This window comes from Rhincodon typus, chromosome 24 (assembly GCF_021869965.1).
Source record: "Rhincodon typus isolate 14 chromosome 24, sRhiTyp1.1, whole genome shotgun sequence".
Lineage (NCBI taxonomy): Eukaryota > Metazoa > Chordata > Chondrichthyes > Orectolobiformes > Rhincodontidae > Rhincodon > Rhincodon typus.
This window is the reverse complement of record NC_063355.1, coordinates 27,336,743-27,361,397: the sequence shown is the minus strand read 5'-3', so window position 1 is coordinate 27,361,397 and position 24,655 is coordinate 27,336,743. Positions and strand designations below refer to the sequence as shown.

At 40.4% G+C, this 24,655-nt stretch overlaps 1 protein-coding gene across 2 annotated transcripts in view; it reads right to left on the bottom strand.

Moving 5' to 3' along the window:
* Positions 1–3,887: 3,887 nt before the first annotated feature.
* Positions 3,888–24,655, bottom strand: part of gas2l1 (growth arrest-specific 2 like 1) — a 63,275-nt gene continuing 42,507 nt past the window's right edge. For both annotated transcript variants that reach the window (XM_048611528.1, XM_048611530.1), the window contains 2 exons: positions 23,619–23,994; positions 3,888–9,942 (listed from right to left, as the gene is read on the bottom strand). In XM_048611528.1, the coding sequence (XP_048467485.1) occupies positions 8,112–9,942; positions 23,619–23,994 (2,207 nt within the window). In that variant the 3' untranslated portion in view covers positions 3,888–8,111. The remainder of the gene's footprint in view (positions 9,943–23,618; positions 23,995–24,655) is intronic.

Below are 24,655 nucleotides of genomic sequence, written 5' to 3'. Positions count from 1 at the left end.
TACATGAGTCAGTGTCTTCAAGCAAGAAGTGAAGAAAATTGTAATGTCATCACACCCCTCACAACAAAAAGAAGCGTTAGGAATTTTCCTATGTTCTAGTCAGCAAGATTAGTCTTGTCAGTGAGAGAGTGATCAATGTAAGCGATAGGAAGCATACAGGAAACACATTCATCATAAGATCACTTGATTTGTGGAGTGAGATAGGGTATGTTTTTAAATAAACTATTCCACAACTGAGTACAAGTGCTCACTTTGAAAGAGAGCTGAGTTAAAAATGGAACAACACCATAAGAAAAACTCAAAACTGAATGATAACAATGCTCAGTGTGCACTACCTACCATACCCACTCGTCACAGAATGCCTCAAGCTTACCAGTGGGCACTGCTTGTTCCATCTCCTGGCTCCCTAGCTGTAGATAAGTCAATGGAATAGAGCCAGCATCTCCCACGGACCATCTCCAGTCTTGACCTATGAATGACCATATTAGCCAGGCCCAGGAGAAGTGTGTTGCATATCAGAAATTGCTGTTTTTGGGGTCTTGCTACTCACAAAATGGTATCAATGTTTGTTCACACAGCAGTGGTGGTGTTCTGGATGCAAGTCATGGCATCAGAGTAAAGTAAGACCTTGAACAGATGGGCCAGTGGTACAAGAAGTGGCAAATGAGTTTAATTTAGATAAACATGAGGTGTTGCAGTTTAATAAGGCAAACCAGAGCAGGACTTATACAGTTAATGGTAAGTTTGCAGGGAGTGTTGCCAAACAAAGAGATCTAGGGGTGTAGGTGCATAGTTCCTTGAAAGTGGAATCACAAATGGACAGTGTGGGAAAGAAGGGGTTTTGCAAGCTCAGCTACATTGGTCAGGACATTGAGTATAGGATTTGGGACATGATGTTGCAGCTGGACAGCACATTGGTGAGGCCACTTTTGGAGTACTGTGTACAATCCTGGTTGCCCTTCTATAGGAAGGACGTTGTTAAATTCGAGAGGGTGCAGAAAAGATTTACAAGGATGCTGCCGGGACTGGAAAGTTTCAGTTACAGGGAGTGACTGAATAGGAGGGGGCTACTTTCCATGGAGATTCGGAAGCTGACAGATAACTTAGAGGTTTATAAACGAGGGTCATGGATAGGATGAATAGCCAAGGTCTTTTTCCCCTCAGGTGAGGGAGTCCAAAACGAGAGGGCATAGCTTTAAAGGTGAGAGAGGACAAAGGGGCAACTTTTTCACACAGAGGGTGCTGTGTATGGAACAAGCTGCCAGAGGAAGTGGTAGAAACAGGCACCATTACAAACATTTAAAAGGCAGCTAGATGGGTCTATGAATAGGAAGAGTCAAGGGGAACATGGGCCAAAACTGGCAAATGCGACTAGGTCAGAGTGAGATGTCTGGTGGCATGGACAAGTTGGACCAAAGGGTCTGTTTCCAGGCTGCCCGACTCTGTATGAAGCATTTTGGGATACCAAGGACGTGGAAGGCACGAGATAGCTCCGACCATTTTCTTTTTTAAAAAGGCCTGATCTGCTCTCTTGCAGTTGCTCCACAGGGATGAAGCAGGATGGGAAAAAGCTATCTAAATTAATCAGCTGATTTTTATCCAGCAGCCCCTGTAGATAGAGGGCTCAGCAGGAATTTTCCCTGGTTTTCAGGAACTCATCAATATAGAGCTCAAGTAACAACTTTTCATATGCAAGTCAAGGCCTTGAATCATGGCAAGAGTTAGTGTGTCTTCAAGAAAGGAGCAAAATAAAATTGAGTCTAGATTAAGAGCTCCTAGACTTAATAATATTGCCTTTGCTACTTTCCATTTATTTAGCAGGGGGTCAAGTCCAAAGCAAGACCCAGTTATCATTGTTCGAAGAAAGAATGAACTACAAAAGGAGCACCTCACTCCACAAAGGACTAAGTATCCTGAAGACATGAAAATGCAGTTACATCAGTGTTCTGCACAATATAAAACTGGCATATTTTTTACTTCTGCTTCAAGAACTTCTGAGCAGCCCTGGGAGCAGAAGCTGCAAACATGCACATCCATGCATCTATTTATTGGCAGTGCCCCTTGCAATGTAACATAATTAGTTCAAATTAAAGCCTGCTATTTACATAATCTCTCAGCTTTCCCAAAATTTTTCAGATCTTATTGTGAATTTTACCATAATTAGTTTATTCAAAAAAAAGACTAAAAATAAAGGAGGAAACTAAAGGCTGGCTCATCCATCATAGAGAAAAATATTAGAAGTTAAAGAGATCGTAACAGGGCACTTTGATCTAAGTTAATCAGGGAGTCAACATGGCTTTGTAAGAGAGAAATCATGTTAACCAATTTATTGTCAACACAAACAGAATGAGTGGATGTACTGTATTTGGATTTTCTGAAGGCATTTGATAAGCTGTCACAAAAGGTTCTTACAGCTAATAAAAACTCATTGTCTGAGGTAACACTGGCATGGATAGGAGATTGCTAACAAACAATAGGCATAAAAATGAATCATTTTCTGGTTAGCAAGAGGCAACATGTAGTGCGCTAGAACAATCAGACCTGGGGTATGGACTCTAAAATCTACACAAATGATTTGGATGAAGGGACTGAAGATATGGTTGCTAAATTTGCTGATGACACAAGGAGGCTACAGAGGATATGGATCGGTTTGGTGATTGGTAAAGATCTGATAAATGTAATACAATGTGTAAATAAGTATAATGTGGAAAACTGTGAAATTGTTCATTTTGGCAGGAAGAATAAAAAGGCAGCAACTTAAATGGCGAGATTGCAGTGTTCTGGGATGCAATTGGATCTGGTTGCCCAAATTGACAACCTGTTGATATGCAGATACAGCAATTAAGTAGGAAATCAAATAGCATTACCATTTGAGGAAGGAATGGAATACAAAAAATAGATGATTATGCTTCCGTTATACAAAGTATTGGTGAGCACACCTGGAGTACAATGTACGGTATTGGTCTATTTAAAAAAGGAAGCATGTAAATATACTGAAGGAAGTTCAGGGAAATTTCAGGAGAGTACTGTGTTGAATGGACAGTATTGGCTTATGAGGAAAGGATGAACAAGCTAAACCCATATCCAATGGGTGTTTAGAAAGAAAGAAAGAAAGAGAAAAAAAAAAAGTTGAATGAAACACAAAAATCCTAATGGAACTTGTTAATATGGAATGTTAGTTGCCATTTCTTTTCCTGGATGGGTGTGGGGAGAGAAGAATCTAGTATTAAAAAGGTCACTGTTTAAAAAAGAAGAGATGCCCATAGTTTTAAAAAGGCTGAGATAGCTAGATTCTTGATAGGCATGGGGTGAAAGGGCATCACATTGGGAAGAAATAGAGTTGAGGTTAGAAGAAAAATTAAATCAGCCATGATTTTATTCAATGGCAAAATAGTCCCAAAGGCTGAATGACCTATTCCTGCTCCTAACTCATGGTTTGTAACATAACCCAGAATCAATAGCAAGACCACAAAAATTGAGACATGTGGAATTCTCCAATTATAATCAGTTCACCAAACACCTTTATCAATATTCTAAACAAAATTTCAGCTCAGGGTATCAGGTGGATTGACAGACAGCTAGGATTTTCATTTAGAAGCTTAACATTAGTGTGTGAATTCAACCGCCATCATTTTAATAGGGGAAAATTAAATAAAATTTAAGAATCGGAAAATGCTGAACACCCACAGCAACTATTTGTAAAAACAGATTCCTCAAGGCCCTGAAGTAGGCATTTGCCCAAAATATCAATTTTTTGCCCCCTCTTTCCAAGATCAAAATTTCTAAAAGTATCAACTGGACTTCTGTAAAGGAAAGTATCACAGATGGTTACTACCAGAGATTCACTTCACAAATAAGAAATAGCTTCAGACAGGAACCACATTCGGTTTCTATTAAAAAAAAAACTTTATTACATTTTATTTTAAAATAATACAATGCATGTGATCTTACTTTGAAACAAACTAAAAATTCACAAATATTGCAGATCTTTGGTACATATTCCTTTTCTTCCATGACATCACTTGATTGCAGTCTCACATTTAATTCTTATTTGCTCCATTCCAAACAGGACAGATCAACACCCGGTTCATTGCAAACTCTAACAAAAAATTACATCTCTCCTATGCTCCTTTACATAATTAAATAGTAGAAGCATGATCTTAAGGCAAGGGTGGCTGGGAGGCAAAGCATTCATTTTGCAGCACTGTGTAACGCCTCAATATTTACATATGCACTGCACAATATGTTTAAGGATCTTATCAAGAATGTTGCAGCATTTTGATCACTACTGTTGATCCAAATAAAATCCCATTTTCTACTAAAAGTGGACAGAAGTGATCAGTGCTTTTACAGTTCCAAGGTCATTCTTGTATTATGCCATTAATAACCACAGTTAAGCTGCTTGGCCTCTGAACAGGTCACACCGTTCCTGTGAATTTTATTTCCTCTCTTACAGGCCAGAGAATCTCATTTGCACCAAATATAATTCAAAAGAAATGCTCTATTCAAACGAGGAAGGTTTCTTGCTTAACATGCTACAAGCAAATCCTGTTTACCTTAAAGACATTGACAACTTTTATGGAAATCATGTACTTATACACACAGGATTTGTTTAAAGATAACCTTTTCTTGTCTACACACTCCCATCCGGCTCAGGCTGTTCCTGAGCCTTTGAAGTGGAGGTACCCAACAAGGCAAAGTATAGCACACACATTCTGTCACAGCCTGCTTAAAGTGACAGGCTCAGAGCAGTTTCAGGGTTAACTTTGCACTTGTAAGTCTTGAAATCAAAACAATAAAATGGTCTCATCACTTGAAAATCAGGGGAGAAAGACAAAGTTGGGGCTGGGGGAAATGAAAAAAAAAATGCAGTTGACAGAGAGAAAGTAGAATTAGGATAAAAGGGACAGTCAGAAAGGCCAAATTCTTGCATGAATAACCATCTCTATTAGCAGGGGAAAGCAGTGAATTCCTCACTTACACACAATTCTGCTCATTAGTACCTCTTGGCAACTGGATCTGCCAAGCTTTACTTATAGTACTACTCTTCTTAAAAGCACCTGTTCTGTTGACATGTTCAGACACCAGCTGCCTTTCAGGATACCATGTACATATCCTGTGTGTCTTAGTGTTAGAAATGGTCCAAAAGTAATTCCACTCAAACGAATGTAATTGTCATTTACACAATTCATATGGGAATTCTCAAGGAAGGCTAAATTCTGAATATCTGTGTAAGATTTTCTTAAATAGTTAACTTTTCCATGAACACTGTGCTAATACATTTTTTGATATGCGTCAGGCTCAAAACATCCACCTGCAGCGTTCAAATTCTATGAAAGAAATTAGTTGTGTTTTAGGTTTTAACTGTGATTTAATGCACCACAATTAATGCACACGTACTTAGTGTCAGCAAACTTTTTAAAATGTTGAGCAGAATAGTGTTCTACCTGCACATTACAAATCAGAATTTAAATAACCGGTGAGCAATCATTTAAGATATATGTTCATTAAAACATTTTCACTAGCTGTAATTGCATAGTTAATAACTGCATATTTTACACTTGAATAAATACTTTTAATGGCAGGGAACAAAAAAAACCCAGGAAAATTAAATACCCTACAACCAACGCCTTAAACATGTGACACCACCTCTATGTTCCACAAAAAAAAATCAGCTTTGTATTGAGTGAATACAGTTTATATTTAACACCGTGCAAACAAATGTACCTGCAAGAAGCAGCATTACATCTGGTTCCAAAATTAAACATAATACCACCAAGACAATTTAATTTTACAAATAAAATCTAATATTTTAAATTGAATGGGCATCAGTCAATGTGCTGGCTGCAATCGGGCTGTTTACTCAGAATTCCCTTCTACAAGTCAAGTCAAAAAGTTGGGACACAAATGTTTTTGCATAAATAATTAATTCACATTGTAAATTCAAACACAGAATCAGAAACTAAGAATGAGAAGTGGCATCACATTCCAAATGGAGAGAAATGGGTGAGAGGTTCTAAAAGAATACAAAAACCTCACTAAACAGAGGCCTGCTGTACTGTGGGTGTCATTTGGAAGTGAGTGAATGTGTTGTCCAAAACATTTCTCACTTACTTCAACCTGACGAGGACAGAGGTATCAGCAGACACAGGACAAAGCCAGTATTTATTAATAATTAACAGATCAAAAATCACAACTTAAACGCCAGGATGTTATCAACAGGAGGTAGAGTGCTAACAGCTACATTTCCTGAATGTTCTGGCTATTTAAAAAGTTTCATTCACCATCTGTGGACAAGTGGGGTTTAGAAATAATGGCGAGATGGAGGGACAACCCAAACAGAACTGTGAATACAAGTGCTTCAATTTTAAGAAAGGTGCAAGCTCTACACACGCAAGTGATTTTAAAGTTTGGGATTTCACTCTATAACACACCAACTATTCAAGTCAGTTTCAGGGAGATAAAGATACTCCAGAATGTAGGCAGACTCCTGCTTTGGGAAATAACCTGAAGTGTTTATTTGACCTGTCTGATTGGAGTGTCTCATTGAGAATGCTGACTTCTCACAGCCTCCAGGCCAGAGCCCCCACTCATGCTGGGAGGGCTCCCTGTCCCATATCGCTTCCTTGCCCAGAGTCTCCTGTTTCTGCCCCAGAGCAGCAGCGCTCAGCTTGGCACCAATCTTGGAGCAGGAACTGTATTCACATCGAATCCAGGGGTTAAAGTGTACACAGTCAGTCATTCTCAATCAAACACACAAGTTCCCTATCTACATTGCAGATTCAGCTCAAAAACCACCTCCATTCAAGCATTCTGGATCATTAAGTGCTTGCTTTTAAAAGCATTACTTTACAGAAATTAGCCTTGTTAAAAATGACTCAGCCCATTCCAAAGATTAACCACCAGTTAGATATGATAATTAATTGGTTAATAATTCTATTTCAGCAGCATTTTCACACAGAGCACCACTTTCTGCAGATATTGAGCCAGGCGCCAGTGTACAATGAAGTGAAACTGGCTCGATAGAGAGTTTGGTAAATGTGCAAACGATGCAACAAACTGGTCACTCACAGCGAGGCAGGGATCACTTGGTCTCTTTGAGATGGTTAATTCCTCACCTAGGTATAACTTAAGGTTTCTAACCTTCAGTCAGTTATTAACTCCGAGGATCAGGTAATGTATGAACACTTGGTAGTTCCAGTTTGTGTTCCTCACTATAAAAGCTCCCATATTCCTGTCCTGCCACACAAATCAGACTCTTGCAGATTGGCAGCAAAGGAAAAGCGAACATCTCAGGTTTGAAAATAAATACCACGAGAGCAAATCTTTTGGGCAAACAGTGAATTCTCAAACCTGCTGCACAAACAGGAAAGGTGACCAGCCATGAGTTACATTACATACTGAAGGAGAAAGTTAGACAATAAAACCTGTGGCAGGCAAGAGGTTTCATCTCCTATTTTTTCTCCACCTCCAACACTACCACCACTCCCCCCACCAATGAAACACCTTCTTTCAGAGAAACCAAGAGAAGCAACGTCATTGGGCTAGGAGCTGGTCTCTCTGGGGACCTCCGAATGATGGGAGGGTTGCTTATGTACCACATTTGAAATGTAAACAAGTGACCGTTTGGTTTCAGTCCATTCCCCTCGAAGTCAAGCAAAATACATCCAGATTTATAAGTTAGGCTTGGCGTTACATTTCGAAAAAGGAATTCATGGGGCACAACCCTCGGCCATTGATAGGACCCAATGTCCCTAGCCAAAGCTCAACAGCCCTGGTGATGGACAAACTCAAAAAGTAGATGCTAAAGAATCTGTCCAATTGCTGTGAACCAATAGCAACAATAATCCCTGCCTGCAATGAACAGAGCCAGGCAATCAAGGGACTCCAGGCAGCCCATCCAGCAATCAATTCACTTCTCCTCCCATCTCTTTCAGTCCCACACAGGTCATCAGTCAGCACTAAATATATGGGGAGATTAGGGTTTCTAAACTTCCTGTATTGCATTCAACCTGAGATGCTTATAGTCATTTCATTCATTTCAAATCGATACAAGTGCAAAAGGAAAAGTTAGGATTTTTAAACTGTAAACAAGGGATTCATTTGAGAAGTTAAACCCAGGACCCTTTATCCAGAATTACAGATGGAGTCACCTCTCTGGTTTCTGTGGGCGAAGGCACAAGCTCCTCTCTAGAACTCTGAAGATCTTCATGGTGTAGGATTATTTTGTGTTTTAGTTTTCGTCTGTCCTGTAGAGAACTGGGAGCTGATCTAGGAGACTTCAGCCCTGGTTTGCAGCTGACTGGTGTGGGGATTCTCGAGGGCCTCTTTTCTGGTTGATTGTCTGTTCGTGGCCGAATCTTGGGCCTCAGCTTCAGCTTGTAGACAGAAGGCACTCGGTCGGGTTTCTTTAGCCCTTTCTTGGGCCTCATTTGAACACCGTGTTTGTGATGGGAATTCAACTGGACATTAATAGACGACTCACTGGATGTCTCAACGAAGGACCCTTCGCTGTTTTCACGGCCTTGATCATCCTCTGCATTTAAGGTGGGAATTCTGTCCACTGCCTTGCAGTCCATATGTTCAGTGCTTCTTTCAGTGGAGTCATCCCCATTCGGTTCCTTCTCCAGTTCTGCTGGTCCCCCGAGGTGCATCACAAAGAATGTCTTTTCAGACAAGGGGCTCGATAGTATAGGTTCCCTTACATTCTCTATAGTTTTTAGAACATTAGATGTTGTACATGCATTTGGACACCCTCTGTGCCATCCACCACAGTCTGCAAAGTCCATCTGGCCACATCCTTCTTGGAACTCACTTACCACCGAGTTACTGTCATGACAAAAGCACCCGAAAAGTGGGCGTGTGATTTTTTCTGTCTCTTCTCTGAGGTGACCCTGCAGTTTGTTCATCGTGCTTATAGACGTAGTGGATGAAGAAGTTGTGGAGCAGTATGCAGAATCGATCACCTTCTGCTCTGCTTTTTGAACTGGCTCGACAGTGGTAGCACCAAGAAACATCTTAAAGGTGTCACTATCATCATCCCCCAACGGGACTTGCTTTGTATTTGCCAGAAATTCCTCCTCAAAGGTCCTGTACAGTTCTTGTTCTTGTTCTTGTTCTTTACTGGGATCGAATTCCTGGGTCGCATTGAATATTTCCCCCTCGCCTTCAGTCTCTGAGGGGGGGCTTGGAGGGCACCCATTTGTATCATTGCAGCCAGAAGACTGGTGGCCATGAGAATTTACACAAACACTTAACACATTCTGATTGTCATCATAGCACAAAGACTGCTGAGTGCTTCTGCCAGTTCGAGATGACAGCATTGGCTGCCTGGATGAACAAATTTTAGGCACAGGACTAGATGATCTCTTTAAGGTCATAGATGTCTTCGCCTTGGAAACTAAAGGAGTTAGACATTTGGTCTCTTTCTGCGTTGCATGCAAATAGTTTAAGGCTGATGGGACAGGTGATTTGGTTCCAGAAATCCTTTTACTTGCTTCTTTACTACCACTCTTGGATTCATCTGCATGAACCCAGGAATGCTGTCCATCTTTCCCTCGGCTGATCAGGATAGTATTGCTGTTTTGAGACTTTCCCTTCTTTATCACGGTTGACTTCTGGTTTGGTGTCCTGTTGGGCTCTCGAGATACACGTGTAATACTGTGGCTTGGCAGTGGGGTATCCAGGGACTGGCCTGACCTTTCAGACCTTGCGCTCTGGTCTGATGACTCACTTCTTCTTCTCGTTTGCGTAGTCCTTTGCTTTGAATCTAGTTGCACTCCATTTCTTTGGATCACGGGTGTACCTTCGGTTCTGTTTATCAAAATATCATCACTACTTAAGGCCTTACAAGCAGAGAGCGATGTTTTCTGTCGTCCAGTTTGTGTAGACAGATTTTCACGATCACGTGGCTGCTGACGAGGGATTGAATCATCTCTTTGCCTAAAAGACAGAAAATCATTTTATCCATACAAAATTTAAATAAAAGATGATTGATTTGGGATAACTTGTTCAAACAATAAATCAGTTGCATGTGATTATGCTCCTGTTCGCTGTACCAGTTAAACAATGTCAGAGTGTACCAAGACTAACAGGAACAATCACAATCACATTCATTTGAATTCATATAGTTTATTTAACATAAGAGAACAGAACATTACAGCACAGTACAGGCCCTTCAGCCCTCGATGTTGCGCTGACCTGTGAAACCAATCTGAAGCCCATCTAACCTACATGAAAAGATGCTTTCAAGTGCCACAGAAGTATTGACAGAGGGTTTTTAAAGAAGTTAGTTTTGAAGAGAGTCTTATTAAAAGGTGCAATGAGTGTTGGCTGTTTTAGGAAGGAAATGAAAGACCCTCATTGTCAAAAGGCAGTTCCTCCAAGTGTGTGTGCATATGCCCATGCGTACACATGTGGTTACAAAAAAAAAACACAACAACAACTAGAGTAAAAAAGAATTGGGATTCTTTGAGGTGGCGCATAGGTGGTTGGAATTGTGGAAGAGAAAGTTCTAAAAATTAATGTTAAAACAAAAAAGGATGAAAATGTTATTTTTAAGACATCAGGAACAGGGCTCAATGCAGGTCAGCAGTGATAGATTCTTAAAATGTTTCAGGGCAGGACATGGATAATTAAAGAAGATTACTAGAGTTAGATTTAAAACTTAAAACAGAACTGCCCACATGAACCACATGTAGCCCTAAGGAGTCTTTTCTATCCGAAAAGAAATGGGGAGAGGCTAACTCACTACTGTTTTCGTTTTACGAGAATGTTGAATGAGCTGATATTTACAGAAGGTGAAGAATTCTAGAGTTAGGCAGATACACTGGAGTCTTGGGCTTCTTTAAAAAATGTTCCCACTCATTTACATATGGACAGCTGCCAAAGCTGACCAATCCTGGCACTCTGATTCAAGGATTTATTTACCAAATGAGGCAATGAATCCAAGTGTTGCCTTTACTAAGGAACCAGATCCATAAACAACAAAACAGAATCATAAACATTTACCAGCTGAGTGTGAAACAGTAGACATGCCATAGAATGGTAGTCATTGGGATCAAACACTAACCTATTTCTGGTGCTAGAAGCAGATACTAGAAAGAAATTGCAGACTTGCCCAGTGGGGAGGGAACCAATTGCTTCTTTGGTCCACCTCCAGACACAATATGAAAATTTAAATGATTGAATACAAGCCTTTCTTGCTGTTTGAATAATCTGCATTTAAAACTATAATATAAAGCCTATCTCCAGAAATTTTAAAAAAAAAAGGGAAATACCAATAGTTAAACCTGTTTGTCTCTCTCTCACACATAAACACTCACACCTCATTACTAAGTCAATGCTTTCTGACCAATATCAGGCCTTAGAAAAAGGTAAGATTGGCTAGACACAAACTGGTAACACCCACGCAATCAACGTCTTCTGAGGAGGAAATCAATCGGGAAAAAACAAATAGGAAGAGGCACACAAAAAAATTAAATGTTATTAATTTTCAATACCCTCAATTGAAAATATAGAAACAATTGCTCCAGATGATCATTCCAACATGCTGGCACTGACAGTCCACAAGGAAGCAGAACTGAAGGCCAAGTTGTCAGCTCAAACCAAAACACATTTCCACACCCTCTAATAGTCATGCATGTCAAATATCCTGTAAATAGGATTCAAACAGTGTACTGTACTGATAATCACCAAGGAGGATTTAAAAGGGGCTGAGCGGGAGTGAGCAGTTGAAGCTTAGTTTCTTTAAAAATTCAGAACTGTAAATCATAAATATGTAGGCATTTTGTTGATATCAATCATGTTACTTTCAATTTTGCCAGATCAATTCTGTTTAACAATAGGGAAATGTATCATGCTTCAAAGTTGTGGTGACTTCAGTAGAACTGCACAGGATCGCATTGTTAATGTGAAATCACTAATCTTTCATGGATCTCTGCCAACGACAGATGAACAAATCAGAAATCAAAAACAACCAATTACAAAGTTAAATCAGAACAAGTTAATGTATTTGTTGCTAGCAACATTTCTACATGAAGCATGAATCATCATTTCAAAGGATTCTTTTTGGTTGTTTCTGATGGAAAGATCACTTGCCCAATTAATTACGTTGTTCCATGAAACAGAAATGGCCATGCCTAATAAAGACAGCAGTGAATTATAAACTAACAGCTTGCAGTTCTCAGCACTGTCAAGGTGCTTGATTCACAAGCGCAATACAGCACTGTGGAAAATATTCCATTTATTCTGTCATACATTATGAGCCAATTCAAAGGAATTGTAAAAACATCTGTTACGTTACAGCCAGTACTTCAAAATGAGTCATTTATTCTGCTGTCCGAGACACAGGTCAAATCTACTTCTTTTGGTGAATACCACCCCCAGTTGCTGGAGTCTTGCTTTGTTGACAGTTTTCTGCTGAATTTGGAGATGTTGTCTGCAGCAAACCGAATGTACAAGTGTGCACTAGACAAACAATTAACAAATTAGCTTTTAATAAGTGGTAACGGGCCATTTCCACAAATAATCTGGGTGTGAACCAAATACGTAATATTCAAATTGAAAATTATCCTGTGTCATTAAGAGGAACAGGATTCCAAGTTCAATTTTTCAGCAGGCCACATTACCAGACCAGAACCATGGATAACGCTAACAGTGTCCCAGCACACTAGACCATCAGGGAAAGAGACAAGGACAAGAATATATGATTAGGAGTCCCAATCTCATTTGTATTTCTGCTCGTAAGTGTCTACTCAGGAGGACTAAGCTCAGCTATTATCATTACTAGCCCTTGCTTGGTGAATTAATTAACACCTACATTTCTGTAAGAGTTAAAAATGTAGGGATAAAGGAGGGAATATTAGAGGGACATTTCATGGAGCAATTACATGTTTTATTCAGACAGACTTGGGCTTTTAATTGTTACATTTTGGACAATTATTTCCTGGCACTGGTCTATGGGCAGTTACTGCAGTGATGGCATCACAATAACCTCTTGCGTAAAATGCAAGCCTGACATCAGTGTAATTCAATACCGGCTTTTAAATGCCATTAGCGCAATTTCACCAAGCACTTTATAATAAAATTATAGCTATAATGAGTTTAATAACTCTCTTCTCATGGTTCATGTCGTCATCTGCATCCCTTGATTAAATTGCACCATTACTCACTTCCTGCCACCTACAAATTTTTATAGGCCAAATGCAGAATTAAAGTGAAAATGTACTGGGTTCTGCAAACCTGTCCTCTATGCAGATATGACAGAAGACTGTTTCAACACCTCATTAAGCAAAGAACTATACAATATTGTGATCACATTATTGGTCTTTCCAGATATTACAGAAGTAAATTTCTAAGAAATCCCCTGCTTTGTCACCAAACCAGGAAATGTTAACTTTGTCATTAATATGGCATTCTGCACTACCATTCCTTTCACCACACTGTCCAATGCAAAAGAAACTACATCTGAAAGTTCATTGCTACGCTTCTCCTTCTTCCAGACTTGCCCTTTTATCCTCATATTAGGGTGAGCCTAATGACTAGATATCAATTTGGGCCGAAAACTTTCACATGACAACTTGGGATATTTTGCTTTTTTAAAAAAAATGTCACTTATGTATGTGCAAATAGCTGATGATAAAAATGATCTTCTTCATTTAAACCTTTCTCCTTCACAGCATCGGGTCAGGTCCTTGTAAGAATCTGCACACAGAAGGTGGAGCAAATATTTCAAAGAATATGGCAAGATGATTTTGGAACTGGTTAATTTCTGGATACCTAGCTTTCAACAGGTGCTTTCTGAAGTCAGATTTAATTGTACAGTTAAATGCATTCACATGCAAACCATGTAAATATTTATCAAGTCAAAACTTGCTCTTCATTGAATTTAGTTTTGGAAATGATTCAGAGTCACCAGGATGTTTCCACATACATCCTGCTCAGATTTGGAGAAATATGGGAAATTGAGGGACAGAATTCTAAATCATTTCTAATACCAGATATTGTGCTTTAAAACTCTCAAAACTGCCAATGATGATATTTGTATTCAGTTTCCTCCTGCTCCTTGAATACAGAGTCATTGACTCAGGAAGTCAATCCCATGTATCAACTCCAGTTAAAAAAACAGGCAGGCTAACCCCTGACCAACCAACTGGCACCAGTGTCCCCCCACCAACCTCCCAATCACCACCGAACTAGCCCTCCTTGAACAACCACCCTAATCATTCACATTAGACATTTAATTTTGCGGTTAGTGCTGCAAAAAAGCAACATGTTTAGTATTCCCCCAGACACCAGAATGCTGTTGGAGCTCTTAGAGGGACTCAGAGTTAGAGTTATACAGCATGGAGACAGACCCTACTGTCCAATTCGTCCGTGCCGACCAGATATCCTATTCTGATTTAATCCCATTTGCCAGCATGTGACCTATATCTCTCTAAACCCTTCCTATTCGTATACACATCCAGATGTCTTTTTAGTGTTGTATTTGTAACCGCCTCCTTTGGCAGATCATTCCATACACACACCACTCTGAAAAGTTGTTCCTTGGGCCCCTCATATCCTTCCCCTCTCAATTACTCTGGGGAAAAGACCTTGACTATTCACCCTATCCATGCTCCTCATGATTTTATAAGCCTCTATTAGGTCACCCCTCAGCCTCTGATGCTCCAGGGAAGGTAGTCCCAGCCTATTCAGTCTCTTCCCGCGAGGTCAAACACTCCAATCCTGGCAACATCCTTGTAAATCCTTTCATGTTTAACAACATCTTTCCTATAGAATCCCTACAGTGTGGAAGCCGGCCATTTGGCCCATCAAGTCCACACCAACTCTCCAAAGAGCATCCGACCTAGTGGAGGTGATTTTCATACCAGTCTCTTTAGGACGTATTTAATTCACAGCATCACATACTGTATCATTTAAATGAATGCTTGCAATAAAAATAATGTACTGATAGACTTGCTTTCAGATCACGCAGGATAGACAATTGATTGATTAATAATTCATGCTATTGATCGGAAATGAATTAGTAGAACATTAGATTAGAAGTGCTCAGACAGTGAAAAGGGCAGACACTTGTTTCCGTAGGCTGAATGTTAAATGGCTTACATTACAGAAGCTGGTAGCTTCTGTGGAAAATGATTTCATAGTCACAACAATCTCAAACTCAGGAGCTGGAAAAGTTTCAGTATATCATGTACTGCAAACCAAGCAAAGGTCATCGATCTTTCCTATCAGTGCCACAACCTTCAGCCATTTAGCTGCACTTTCTAAAAAACTTCCTCAGAAACCTTCAACCTCGGTACATTTCCTTCATTCCTCATCTTCAAATCTAGTTGCATGCCTACTTATTTAGCTACTTCATACCACATGCTCAGGTCTCATTTTAAATGTAGTTAAATATCCCAAGCATTAAAGTTTATATAGATGCAAATTGTTAATTCAGAAGTGGAGATACTTATTAAATAACAGCTCCCCGCCATCACGAAAGATGGTGTGTTAAAGTCTTTATACTTCAAGTGCAGATTAAGTTGGGAAAGTCCAAAAGGTCAGAAGTTTCCAGATGGGGAAGTCGCCAAGGGGCATGATTGCTTCAATTTGAGATGTTCCTAGAGTTGGTGCAGAGCAAGATACTGTCACTACCCCAGCTGAGACAGAGGATCATAAATGGCAACAGTGAGGCAGGAAAGAGAATCACTGTCCACATTCCTGCACTTCGCCCTAATCTAAAACTTCCTGTTTGGAAACTATATGCAGTAATATAGAGATAACAAGGTGTAGAATTGAGAATTCAGAAAAAAATTTTTCTGCAGAAGGATCTAGGCCTGAAACGTCAGCTTTCCTGCTCCTCTGATGCTGCTTGGCCTGCTGTGTTCATCCAGCTCTACACCTTGTTATCTCAGATTCTCCAGCATCTGCAGTTCCAACTATCTCTGCAGTAATATTAGGATTGCTGCCAAGAGATCTACAGATGGGGTACGAACTGTCAGAGTTCATTTATGAACAAACAGTGCCCTGGTTAACAAGGAAGTTGGTACCATAATCCAGTAAGATCAGGCAACTCACATCAAACTCTAACTTGAACATAGGCAGAATAGTGTACTTCGAACATTTCTGAATGACATACTATCAGTGGTTTAGCCTGGGTGGAGGCCCTAGAAATGTCAGCTGCCTATCCTCCAGACAGTGAAATAAAAACCGAAAGAACTGTGGATCCTGTAAATCAGGAACAAAAACAAAAGTTGCTGGAAAAGCTCAGCAGGTCTGGCAGCATCTGTGAAGGAAAAAACAAAGTTAACGCTGCAGGTCTGGTGACCCTTCCTCTAGATAGCGTAGTGGGAAGGGAGAAAGGAAGGGAGACGATCCTTTTTAAAAAGGCCAAAATTTCTGAAGAAGGGACCTGCACTGACACGTCAACTTTCCTGCTCCTCTGATGCTGCCTGGACTACTGTGTTCCTCCAGCTCCACACTTATCTGACTCCAGCATCTGCAGTTCTTACTATCTCCAAATAGAATTAATTGTTAAGGTAGTTAATGGTTTAAAGAAGTGTAATAAACTTATTTGAAGGGGAGGTCAAACTGTAAAACTACTGTGGTTAATGAGTTTGTTTTGCATAGTCTTTCTTTGTCACGAGTTAATGCTAATATTGAACACAATCAATCAGGTTTACTCCTTTGATAATAAATGGGGTATTTGTGACTATTTTTATTATGGATGGACTTCTTTACGAAGTTTTTTAAACCTTGTACCCTGTTTAAAAGTATTAAATAACAACCTATGGCACGTACAGAAGTGGCAAGATGCTGATTGATTTTTTTTTGTCAAGATGCACCTATTTGGATTGAAGAGAAAATTGTCACAAGCATATGACAGAATTAAGGCAGGGATGGAATGGATGCTCAGCTTCAGACTTGAGAAGGCATAAATTTTACCTATCCTCGTGAGAAACTGCCCGAATCAAGTGAAATGGTGATTTTACACATTGCTCCCTCTCCTTTACAGCCTATATTGAATGATGTGTAAAACTGGTCTTTCATCTGTTTCAGTTCCTGGACAGGCACACTAGATTTTAAATCACCATTGAGGCCCAACTCCAAGATACACCTGAAGTATGACCCTATGCTGCAGCTTCACAATCGAGAAAGACATTCAGTGCTTGATAGCTAAGATAAACATCGTTAATTCCATATAATGCTGGCCATTTCAGAGCTTTTACTCTTTTTAAAACTGTGAAATCTAAAAATGAAGGGTCTTAATGCAAGGTGACAAGGCTGAAAAGAGGGAGAAAACTAAAATAAATTAGGGCTTTTTTCCCCTCTCGTAAGCCAGACAACTGTCATTAAATAATAATATTGCTCTTTCAGTAGCCTAGTTACCAAATTCAGAATGATTAGTAATCTTGAACCAAAAGGCATTTTTAAATTTTTCTTTCAGAACAAAGGCACTGGACAAGAGATGAAGTGAAATATGTTATATATTTGCATAAAGTACAACACTGATTAGACAAAATAGATACTTGGCAAAAACGTCATTTGCAGTGGAATGGAATTTTTTTTGGCCCTTAACAGGAAATTAGCAAGAGACGGAGCCCTTAAGCTGTTCAAGTTTTGGCCTGATCCAATTCCATTATCTCGTTCCAAATTGCAGGCAGAGATATTTTTGTCAAACCTAATGACCTGTAGATATCAAGGCTACTGCTCATAAAGTCTTCCTGATAAATATCAAATGACAACTGTTTTTTGGATCACGTGCATACGTGGATATTAGCAAGTCCTATTACTCTTAATACCGAAACAACAGAGTTTGTCTTTTTGTATCTGCTTCTACTCTGTGCTTTATATTAAAACAAAAATGAAAAACCTTTCATTAGTATTGTCAATATCTCCCCTTGATGAATTATCAGGGTGTGGGGTGAAAGCTGGTGCAGAAACAGGAGTTTGTAATTAGTCCCAGTAGGCTAAGGAAACCAAAACAAAAAAAAAAAAAATTCCAGATTGGGACCTAAATTAAACACGTACATGCACATTTTTGGAAAAAAAAAAGACACTAATGGCCACGAAGCCTCTCCATTTAAAAGCTCTCAAATTCGGTGTCTTGCAATTGGCTGCATGGGCAAGGTACTGGAGGCAATTGATACTTTACAGTTATCCCCAGTAAGAATTAGTAGCTTCGAACAGGTCAGGAGTAACATTGAAAAGAGATATTTGCTTGACTGCAATAAGTCAAATCCAACCAAGAATACCAACTTTCAAAGCCTTAAGTGAGGGCTCAGTAAAAATGTCAATGGATGTAATATTCCACTCTGAATGACACCCTTGCACAGTAACTGTCTTATGTTTCAGTGAGCATTCAGCTTTACACAAACATAGATACCATATTAGCCAAAGCCCCGATTCTGAAACAGTATATGCCGGATTTTCCAGCCACTAACGCAAGTTTTATTTTGGGAGATCTGCAACATACACTATGGGTAGTGGATGAACTGAGGTGAAGAAATTATGAGATTGCAATTGATGATCAATGCAATCAGAAGTTCATAAGCACATATAAATACCTATGGGATCCAAGGCAAAGTGGCATGTTGGAACCAAAATTGGCTGAGGGGTAAGAAACAGGGGGCAATGGTAGAAGGAAGCTCCTATGACTAAAAGTTTGTTTCTAGTGGAGCTCAGCAGGGGCCTGTTTGTGGTGTACATTAATGATTTGCAGGTGACAAAAATTAGGTGGTGGTAAATAATGGAGGATGACAGTTGTAAAATACAGGAAGGTATCAATAGATGCATCTGTGGCAAATAGAAGTCAACTCAGAAAAAAAGCGTAAGGTAAGGTATTCAGGGAGAGCTAATAAATTCGCAATCACAGACTCAGAGTCAGAGTCAGAGAAATACAGCACGGAAACAAGACCCTTCCATCCAACTCATCCATGCCGACCAGATATCTTATCTAAATCTAGTCCCATTTGCCAGCATTTGGCCCATATCACTCTAAACCCTTCTTCTTCAAATACGCATCCAGGTGCCTTTTAAATGTTGTAACTGTACCAGCCTCTAGCACCACTTCTGGCAGCTCATTCCATACATGCACCACCCTCTGCGAGAAGAATTTGCCCCTTTTAAAACTTTTCCCCCTCACACCTTAAACCTATGCCCTTTTGTTTTGGACTCCCATACCCTAGGGTAAAGACCTTGCCTATTTACCCAATCCATGCCCCTCATGATTTTATAAGGTCACCCCTCAGCCTCCAATGCTCCAGGGAAAATAGCCCCATCCAATTCAGCCTCTCCCTACGGCTCAAACCCTCCAACCCTGGCAACATCCTTGTCAATCTTTGCTGAATCCTTTCAAGTTTCACAACATCCTTCCTATAGCAGGGAGACCAGGATCGCACACAGTATTCCAAAAGTGGCCTTACCCATATCCTGTACAGCCACAACAGGACCTCCCAAATCCTATACTCAATGCACTGACCAATAAAGGCAAGCATACCAAACACCACCACCATATCCTATCTACCTGTGACTCCACCTTCAAGGAACTATGAACCAGCACTCCAAGATCTCTGTTCAGCAACATTCACCAGCGCCTTACCATCAGGTGTATAAGTCCTGCCCTGATTTGCTTTTCCAAAATGCAGCACCTCACATTTATCTAAATTAAACTCCATCTGCCAATCCTCAGCCTACTGGCCTATCTGATCAAGATCCAGTTGTACTCTGAAGTAGAGGTAACACAGTGTGCAGCTGGAGGAACGCAGCAGGCCAGACAACATCAGACGAACAGGAAAGCCGACATTTCAGGTCGGGACTGTTCTCAGAGGTAACCTTCTTTACTGTCCACTACACCTCCAATTTTGGTGTCAATCTGCAAACTTACTCACCATACCTCCAATGTTCACATCCATATCATTTATATAACGACAAAAAGCAGTGGACCCAGCACTGATCTTTGTGGCACACAGTTGGTCACAGGTCTCCAGTCTGAAAAGCAACCCTCCACAACCACCTTCCGTCTTGTATTTTCAAACCAGTTCTCTATCCAAATAGCTAGTTCTCCCTCCATTCCGTGTCATCTAACCTTGCTAACCAGTCTACCATGAGGAATCTTGTTGAACACCTTAATGAAGATCACGTCCATCTCTCTGCCTTCATCAATCCTCTTCATTACTACTTCAAAAAACTCAATTTAGTGAGACACTATTTCCCACACACAAAGCCATGTTGACTATCCCTAATCAGTCCTTGCCTTTCCAAATACATGTAAATCCTGTCCCTCAGGATTCCCTCTGACAACTTGGCCATCACCAATGTCAGGTTCACTGATCTATAGTTCCCTAGCTTTCCCCTTGCCACCTTTCGAGAACAACAGCACCACATTAGCCAACTTCCAGTCTCTGACACCTCACCTCTGGCTATAGATGATATTTATATCTCAGCAAGGGGTCCAGCAAATCACTTCCCTAGCTTCCCAGAGTTCTGTGGTTCACTTGATCAGGTCCTGGGGATTTATCCACCTTCATGCATTTTAAGATGTTCAGCACCTCCTCCTCTGTAATACAGACATTTTTCATGATGTCGCTATTTATTTCACCACATTCTCAATCTTCTGTACCCTTCACCACAGTAAATACTGATAAAAATACTCATTTAGTATGTTCCCCAACTCCTATGGTTCCACACGTAGGTGGCCCAATTGATCTTTAAGGGGCCCTATGCTCTCCCTAGTTACCCATTTGTCCTTGATGTATTTATGGAATCCCTTTGGATTCTCCTTAACAGTTTTAGCAAAGCTATCTCATGTCCCCTTTATTCCTGATTTCCCTCTTTAGGTATTCTCCTACTGCCTTTATAAGCTTTGAAGGATTCACTCGATCTCTGCTGTCTGTACCTGACAGTTTCTCTAGTCATCCAGCATTCCCTACACCTACCATCCTTGCCCTTCACCCCAAATGGAACATACTGTCTCTGGACTCTGTTTATCTCATTTTTGAAGGCTTCCCATTTTCCAGCTGTCCCTTTACCTGCAAGCATCTGCCCCCAACCAACTTTCGAAAGTTGTTGCCTAATATCATCAAAATTGGCATCCCTCCGATTTAGAACATTAACTTTAAAGATCCGGCCTATTCTTTTCCATCACAATTTTAAAACTAATATAATTATAGTCGCTGGCGCCAAAGTGCTCCCCGACAGGAACCTCAGTCACCTGCCCTGCCTTGTTTCCCAACAGTAGGTCAACTTTTGCACCTTCTCTAGCAGGTCCATCCACATACGGAATTAGAACATTTTCTGATACACAAATTCCTCTCCATCCAAACCGTTAACACTATGGCAGTTCCAGTCTAGGTTTGGAAAATTAAAATCCCTACCATAACTATCGTATTATTCTCACAGATAACCAAGACCTCCTTACAAATTTGTTTCTTAATTTCCTGCTGACCATTGGTGGCTCTATAGTACAATCCCAATGAGCTGAGCAGCCCTTTCTTATTTCTCAGTTCCACCCAAATAACTTCCCTGGACCTATTCCCCGGAATATCCTCTAAGTTCAGCTGTAGTGTTATCATTAATCAAAAACGCCACTCCCCTCCTCCCTTGCTCCCCTGCTCCCCTTTCTATAGCATCAATACCCTGGAACATTAAGCCAGCAGTCCTGTCCATCCTGGAGCCACGTCTCTAATTGCTATGATATCCCAGTCCCATGTTCCCAACCATGCCCAAAGCTCATTTGCCTTACCTGTTAGGCCTCTTGCATTGTAATAAATGCAGCTTAAAGTTATCAGTCTTATCTTGTTCTCGGCTTTATTCCTGCCTGCCCTGAGTGTTAGACCTACTCCTTTTCCCGACTGTACCAGTCTCAGATTGATCTCTTTCCTCACTATCTTGCTAGGTGCCAACACCAGCACCCTCCACTAGTTTAAATCCTCCTGAACAGCTCTAGCAAATCTCCCTGCCAGTATAACAGACTCTTCCAATTCAGGTACAATCCGTCGTCCTTATACAGGTCACTTCTACCCTAGATGAGGTTCCAAGGTTAAGGCAGCATAGGAATACTTCCATTTATTAGCTAAGGCACTGAATACAAGAGAAAGGAAGTGGTATACTGCATGCAGCTGTGGTCACCACATTACAGGAAGGATGAGATAATACTAGAAGGGGTGGAGAGGAGATTTACCATGATGCTGCCAGAACTGCAGGGTCGAAGCTACAAGGAAAGATTGGATAGGACTGGGGTTATTTTCCTGGGAGCAGCAAAGGTTAGGGAGGATGTGATAGGAGGTGTAAAAGACCATGAGCATAGATAAAAGGTGGCTAGGAAGGTACTTTTCCCCCCATTAGTAGAGAAATTGATAACCAGGGCACATAGATTTAAAAAGGTAAGAGGTTGAAGTCTAGGAGGAGATTTTTCTCCCCACACTTAAAGGGGCTGGGAGACAGGAACTCACTGCCAGAATAGGGTGGTTAAGTCAGAAACTCAAGTAATTTTGGGCAGTATTTAGATATTCACTTGTGTGGCCATGAATCTCCAGGGATATGGGCCAAAACCTGGAAAATAGAACTAGTTAGATCTTATTGACTAACATGGACATGCTGGGCCAAATGGCCTCGTTCTGTACTGTAAATGCCTGAATCTATGAGTAAATTTTTAATGTTTTTGCCCTCCATCACCAAAAACTGCACTGAAAATTCTGGTACTGACAGGATTGAAATTGGTGGGGAAAATATTCAGCTTTTAAAGGCTCCTTTAGTCATGGAGAACTCAACTAGAAAGATTTCAAATAGACGTGTCTGTGTCACACACATGCAGCTTGGGAGTCTCAAACAGTGAATCTGTGGGGTCTAGTTGACTCCACTGTAAACCTGTTAAAATGGCATTAAGCACTCCTAGGTAAGTTGTTCTCAGAATTTGAAGCTAATAAGGAAATTCAGTCCATGATAGCCAAATGCCATTTTTTTTTTTTTTTTACTGGGCACATTTGCTTCCACGTGATGCCAAACTCAACATGACTGCAATTCGAAGAATTGGATCAAAATATATAGTGAACCTGTTCTTGATATCAGATTGACTTTCACCAAAGACTATGGTCAATCTGACAAGACCTTTGAGCACCACCATACTTAGCTCCAAATTATCCCAATGGCCTCCAACACCAACAACTGCTTAATATACCACTACCACAGTAAAACATCCTAAAGAACTTTGCAAGAGTGTCAAAGAAAATGTGACAGTGAGACACATAAGACGGTAGCATAAATGACCAAGGGTTTGGTTGAAACGGTTGACCTTAAAAGAACATCTTCCATGAAAACAGGTCAGTACAGAGTTATAGGGAAGGAATTAGAGCTTAGATGCTTGGCTGCTGACAATGGTGGAGCCTTTAAAAATATGGGAAACAAGAGAGGTCAGAATTTGTGACAAAGAGTTCTGAGGTTTGTCTGGCTGTAAAAGCTTGAAGATAAGGAGTGAAACCATGGAGAGATTTTGAAACAAGGTCAAGAATTTTAAAATTGAGCTGCTGCCGAGTTAGAGCCCAATGTAGTTCACTATACTGATAGATAAGGCTCCAGGTGTATGAAATTGTTCAAAATCAGAGCTTATATAATGAAAATATCAATATAGTTACCTTCTAGAACTTGGAAGTCTTGGTACTGAGCGATCGCGTGGTTGAGGTAAAAGAGTTCTTCCTACAGATGAGCTTTGTGATTGCACGGGACGTTTGTTGATTTTTTCTGGTCCACTGACAGATAGATCCTGGTGCCTTTCTGTTGTCGTTTTGCTAGCTGCGTTAGTTGGACTGAATGGTCGATCAGGTTGTATTACATTTTGTTTTACAGTTACAAACTCTGCTGCAGATGGTGCCTTTATATCCGTCTGCAGCTCAAGCACTTTCAGACCGCTTGAACTTTCAGGGAAGTTGCATGGTGCAGGGCTTGGAGTTCTAGAGGTACGAGGACTGGTATTCAGGTTTGTCTTTGGAAATCTTGGTGAGGGACGGTGTGCTGTCAAAAATCAAGAGGATGAATGTGAATTATACAGATGCATAAATCAAACAAAGAGAAGGTGGGAGGCCCAGCAAATGGGTGTCCCAATCATCAAGACTAGAAAGAACAGAGATACAGAACATACAATCTACAGCAGAGAAATATGGCATTTGTTACAACAGGTCTTTATACTCTACATAAGCCCCCTTTTCTCACTGTCACTGTAGGACGAGGTGTCAGGACAAGATATTATTTAACCATCAAAAGTGAGACTCCTGCTCAACTTTTCCTTCCACAACCAAAGAATGGAGAAGTTAAATTATGATGTCTCATACTGCTGCTTTAGCAAGATAAGCAAATTTGACACAAACAAGGGCATGAACCTGGAACTTCTCTGGTCTTAGTGGCTCAGATGTTATGGACCAGACCAACGCCCCCCACTCAAAACTTATCAAGGAGATAGCCTAAACCCTAACCTTTTTTTTCCTCTTATTTAAAGGAAAATCCAAGGCTCTACATTCCAAATGTGATGCGATTGGTCCAACTGAGGCTTTAAGTGGTAGTGTCCCTGCCTCTAAGCAAGGAATTTTGGATTCAAGTCCCAGTTGCCCTAGATATGTATTACAAACGGCATAATCAGTTTGATTTGAATGAACAGCAATCAAATTGCTATCATCTA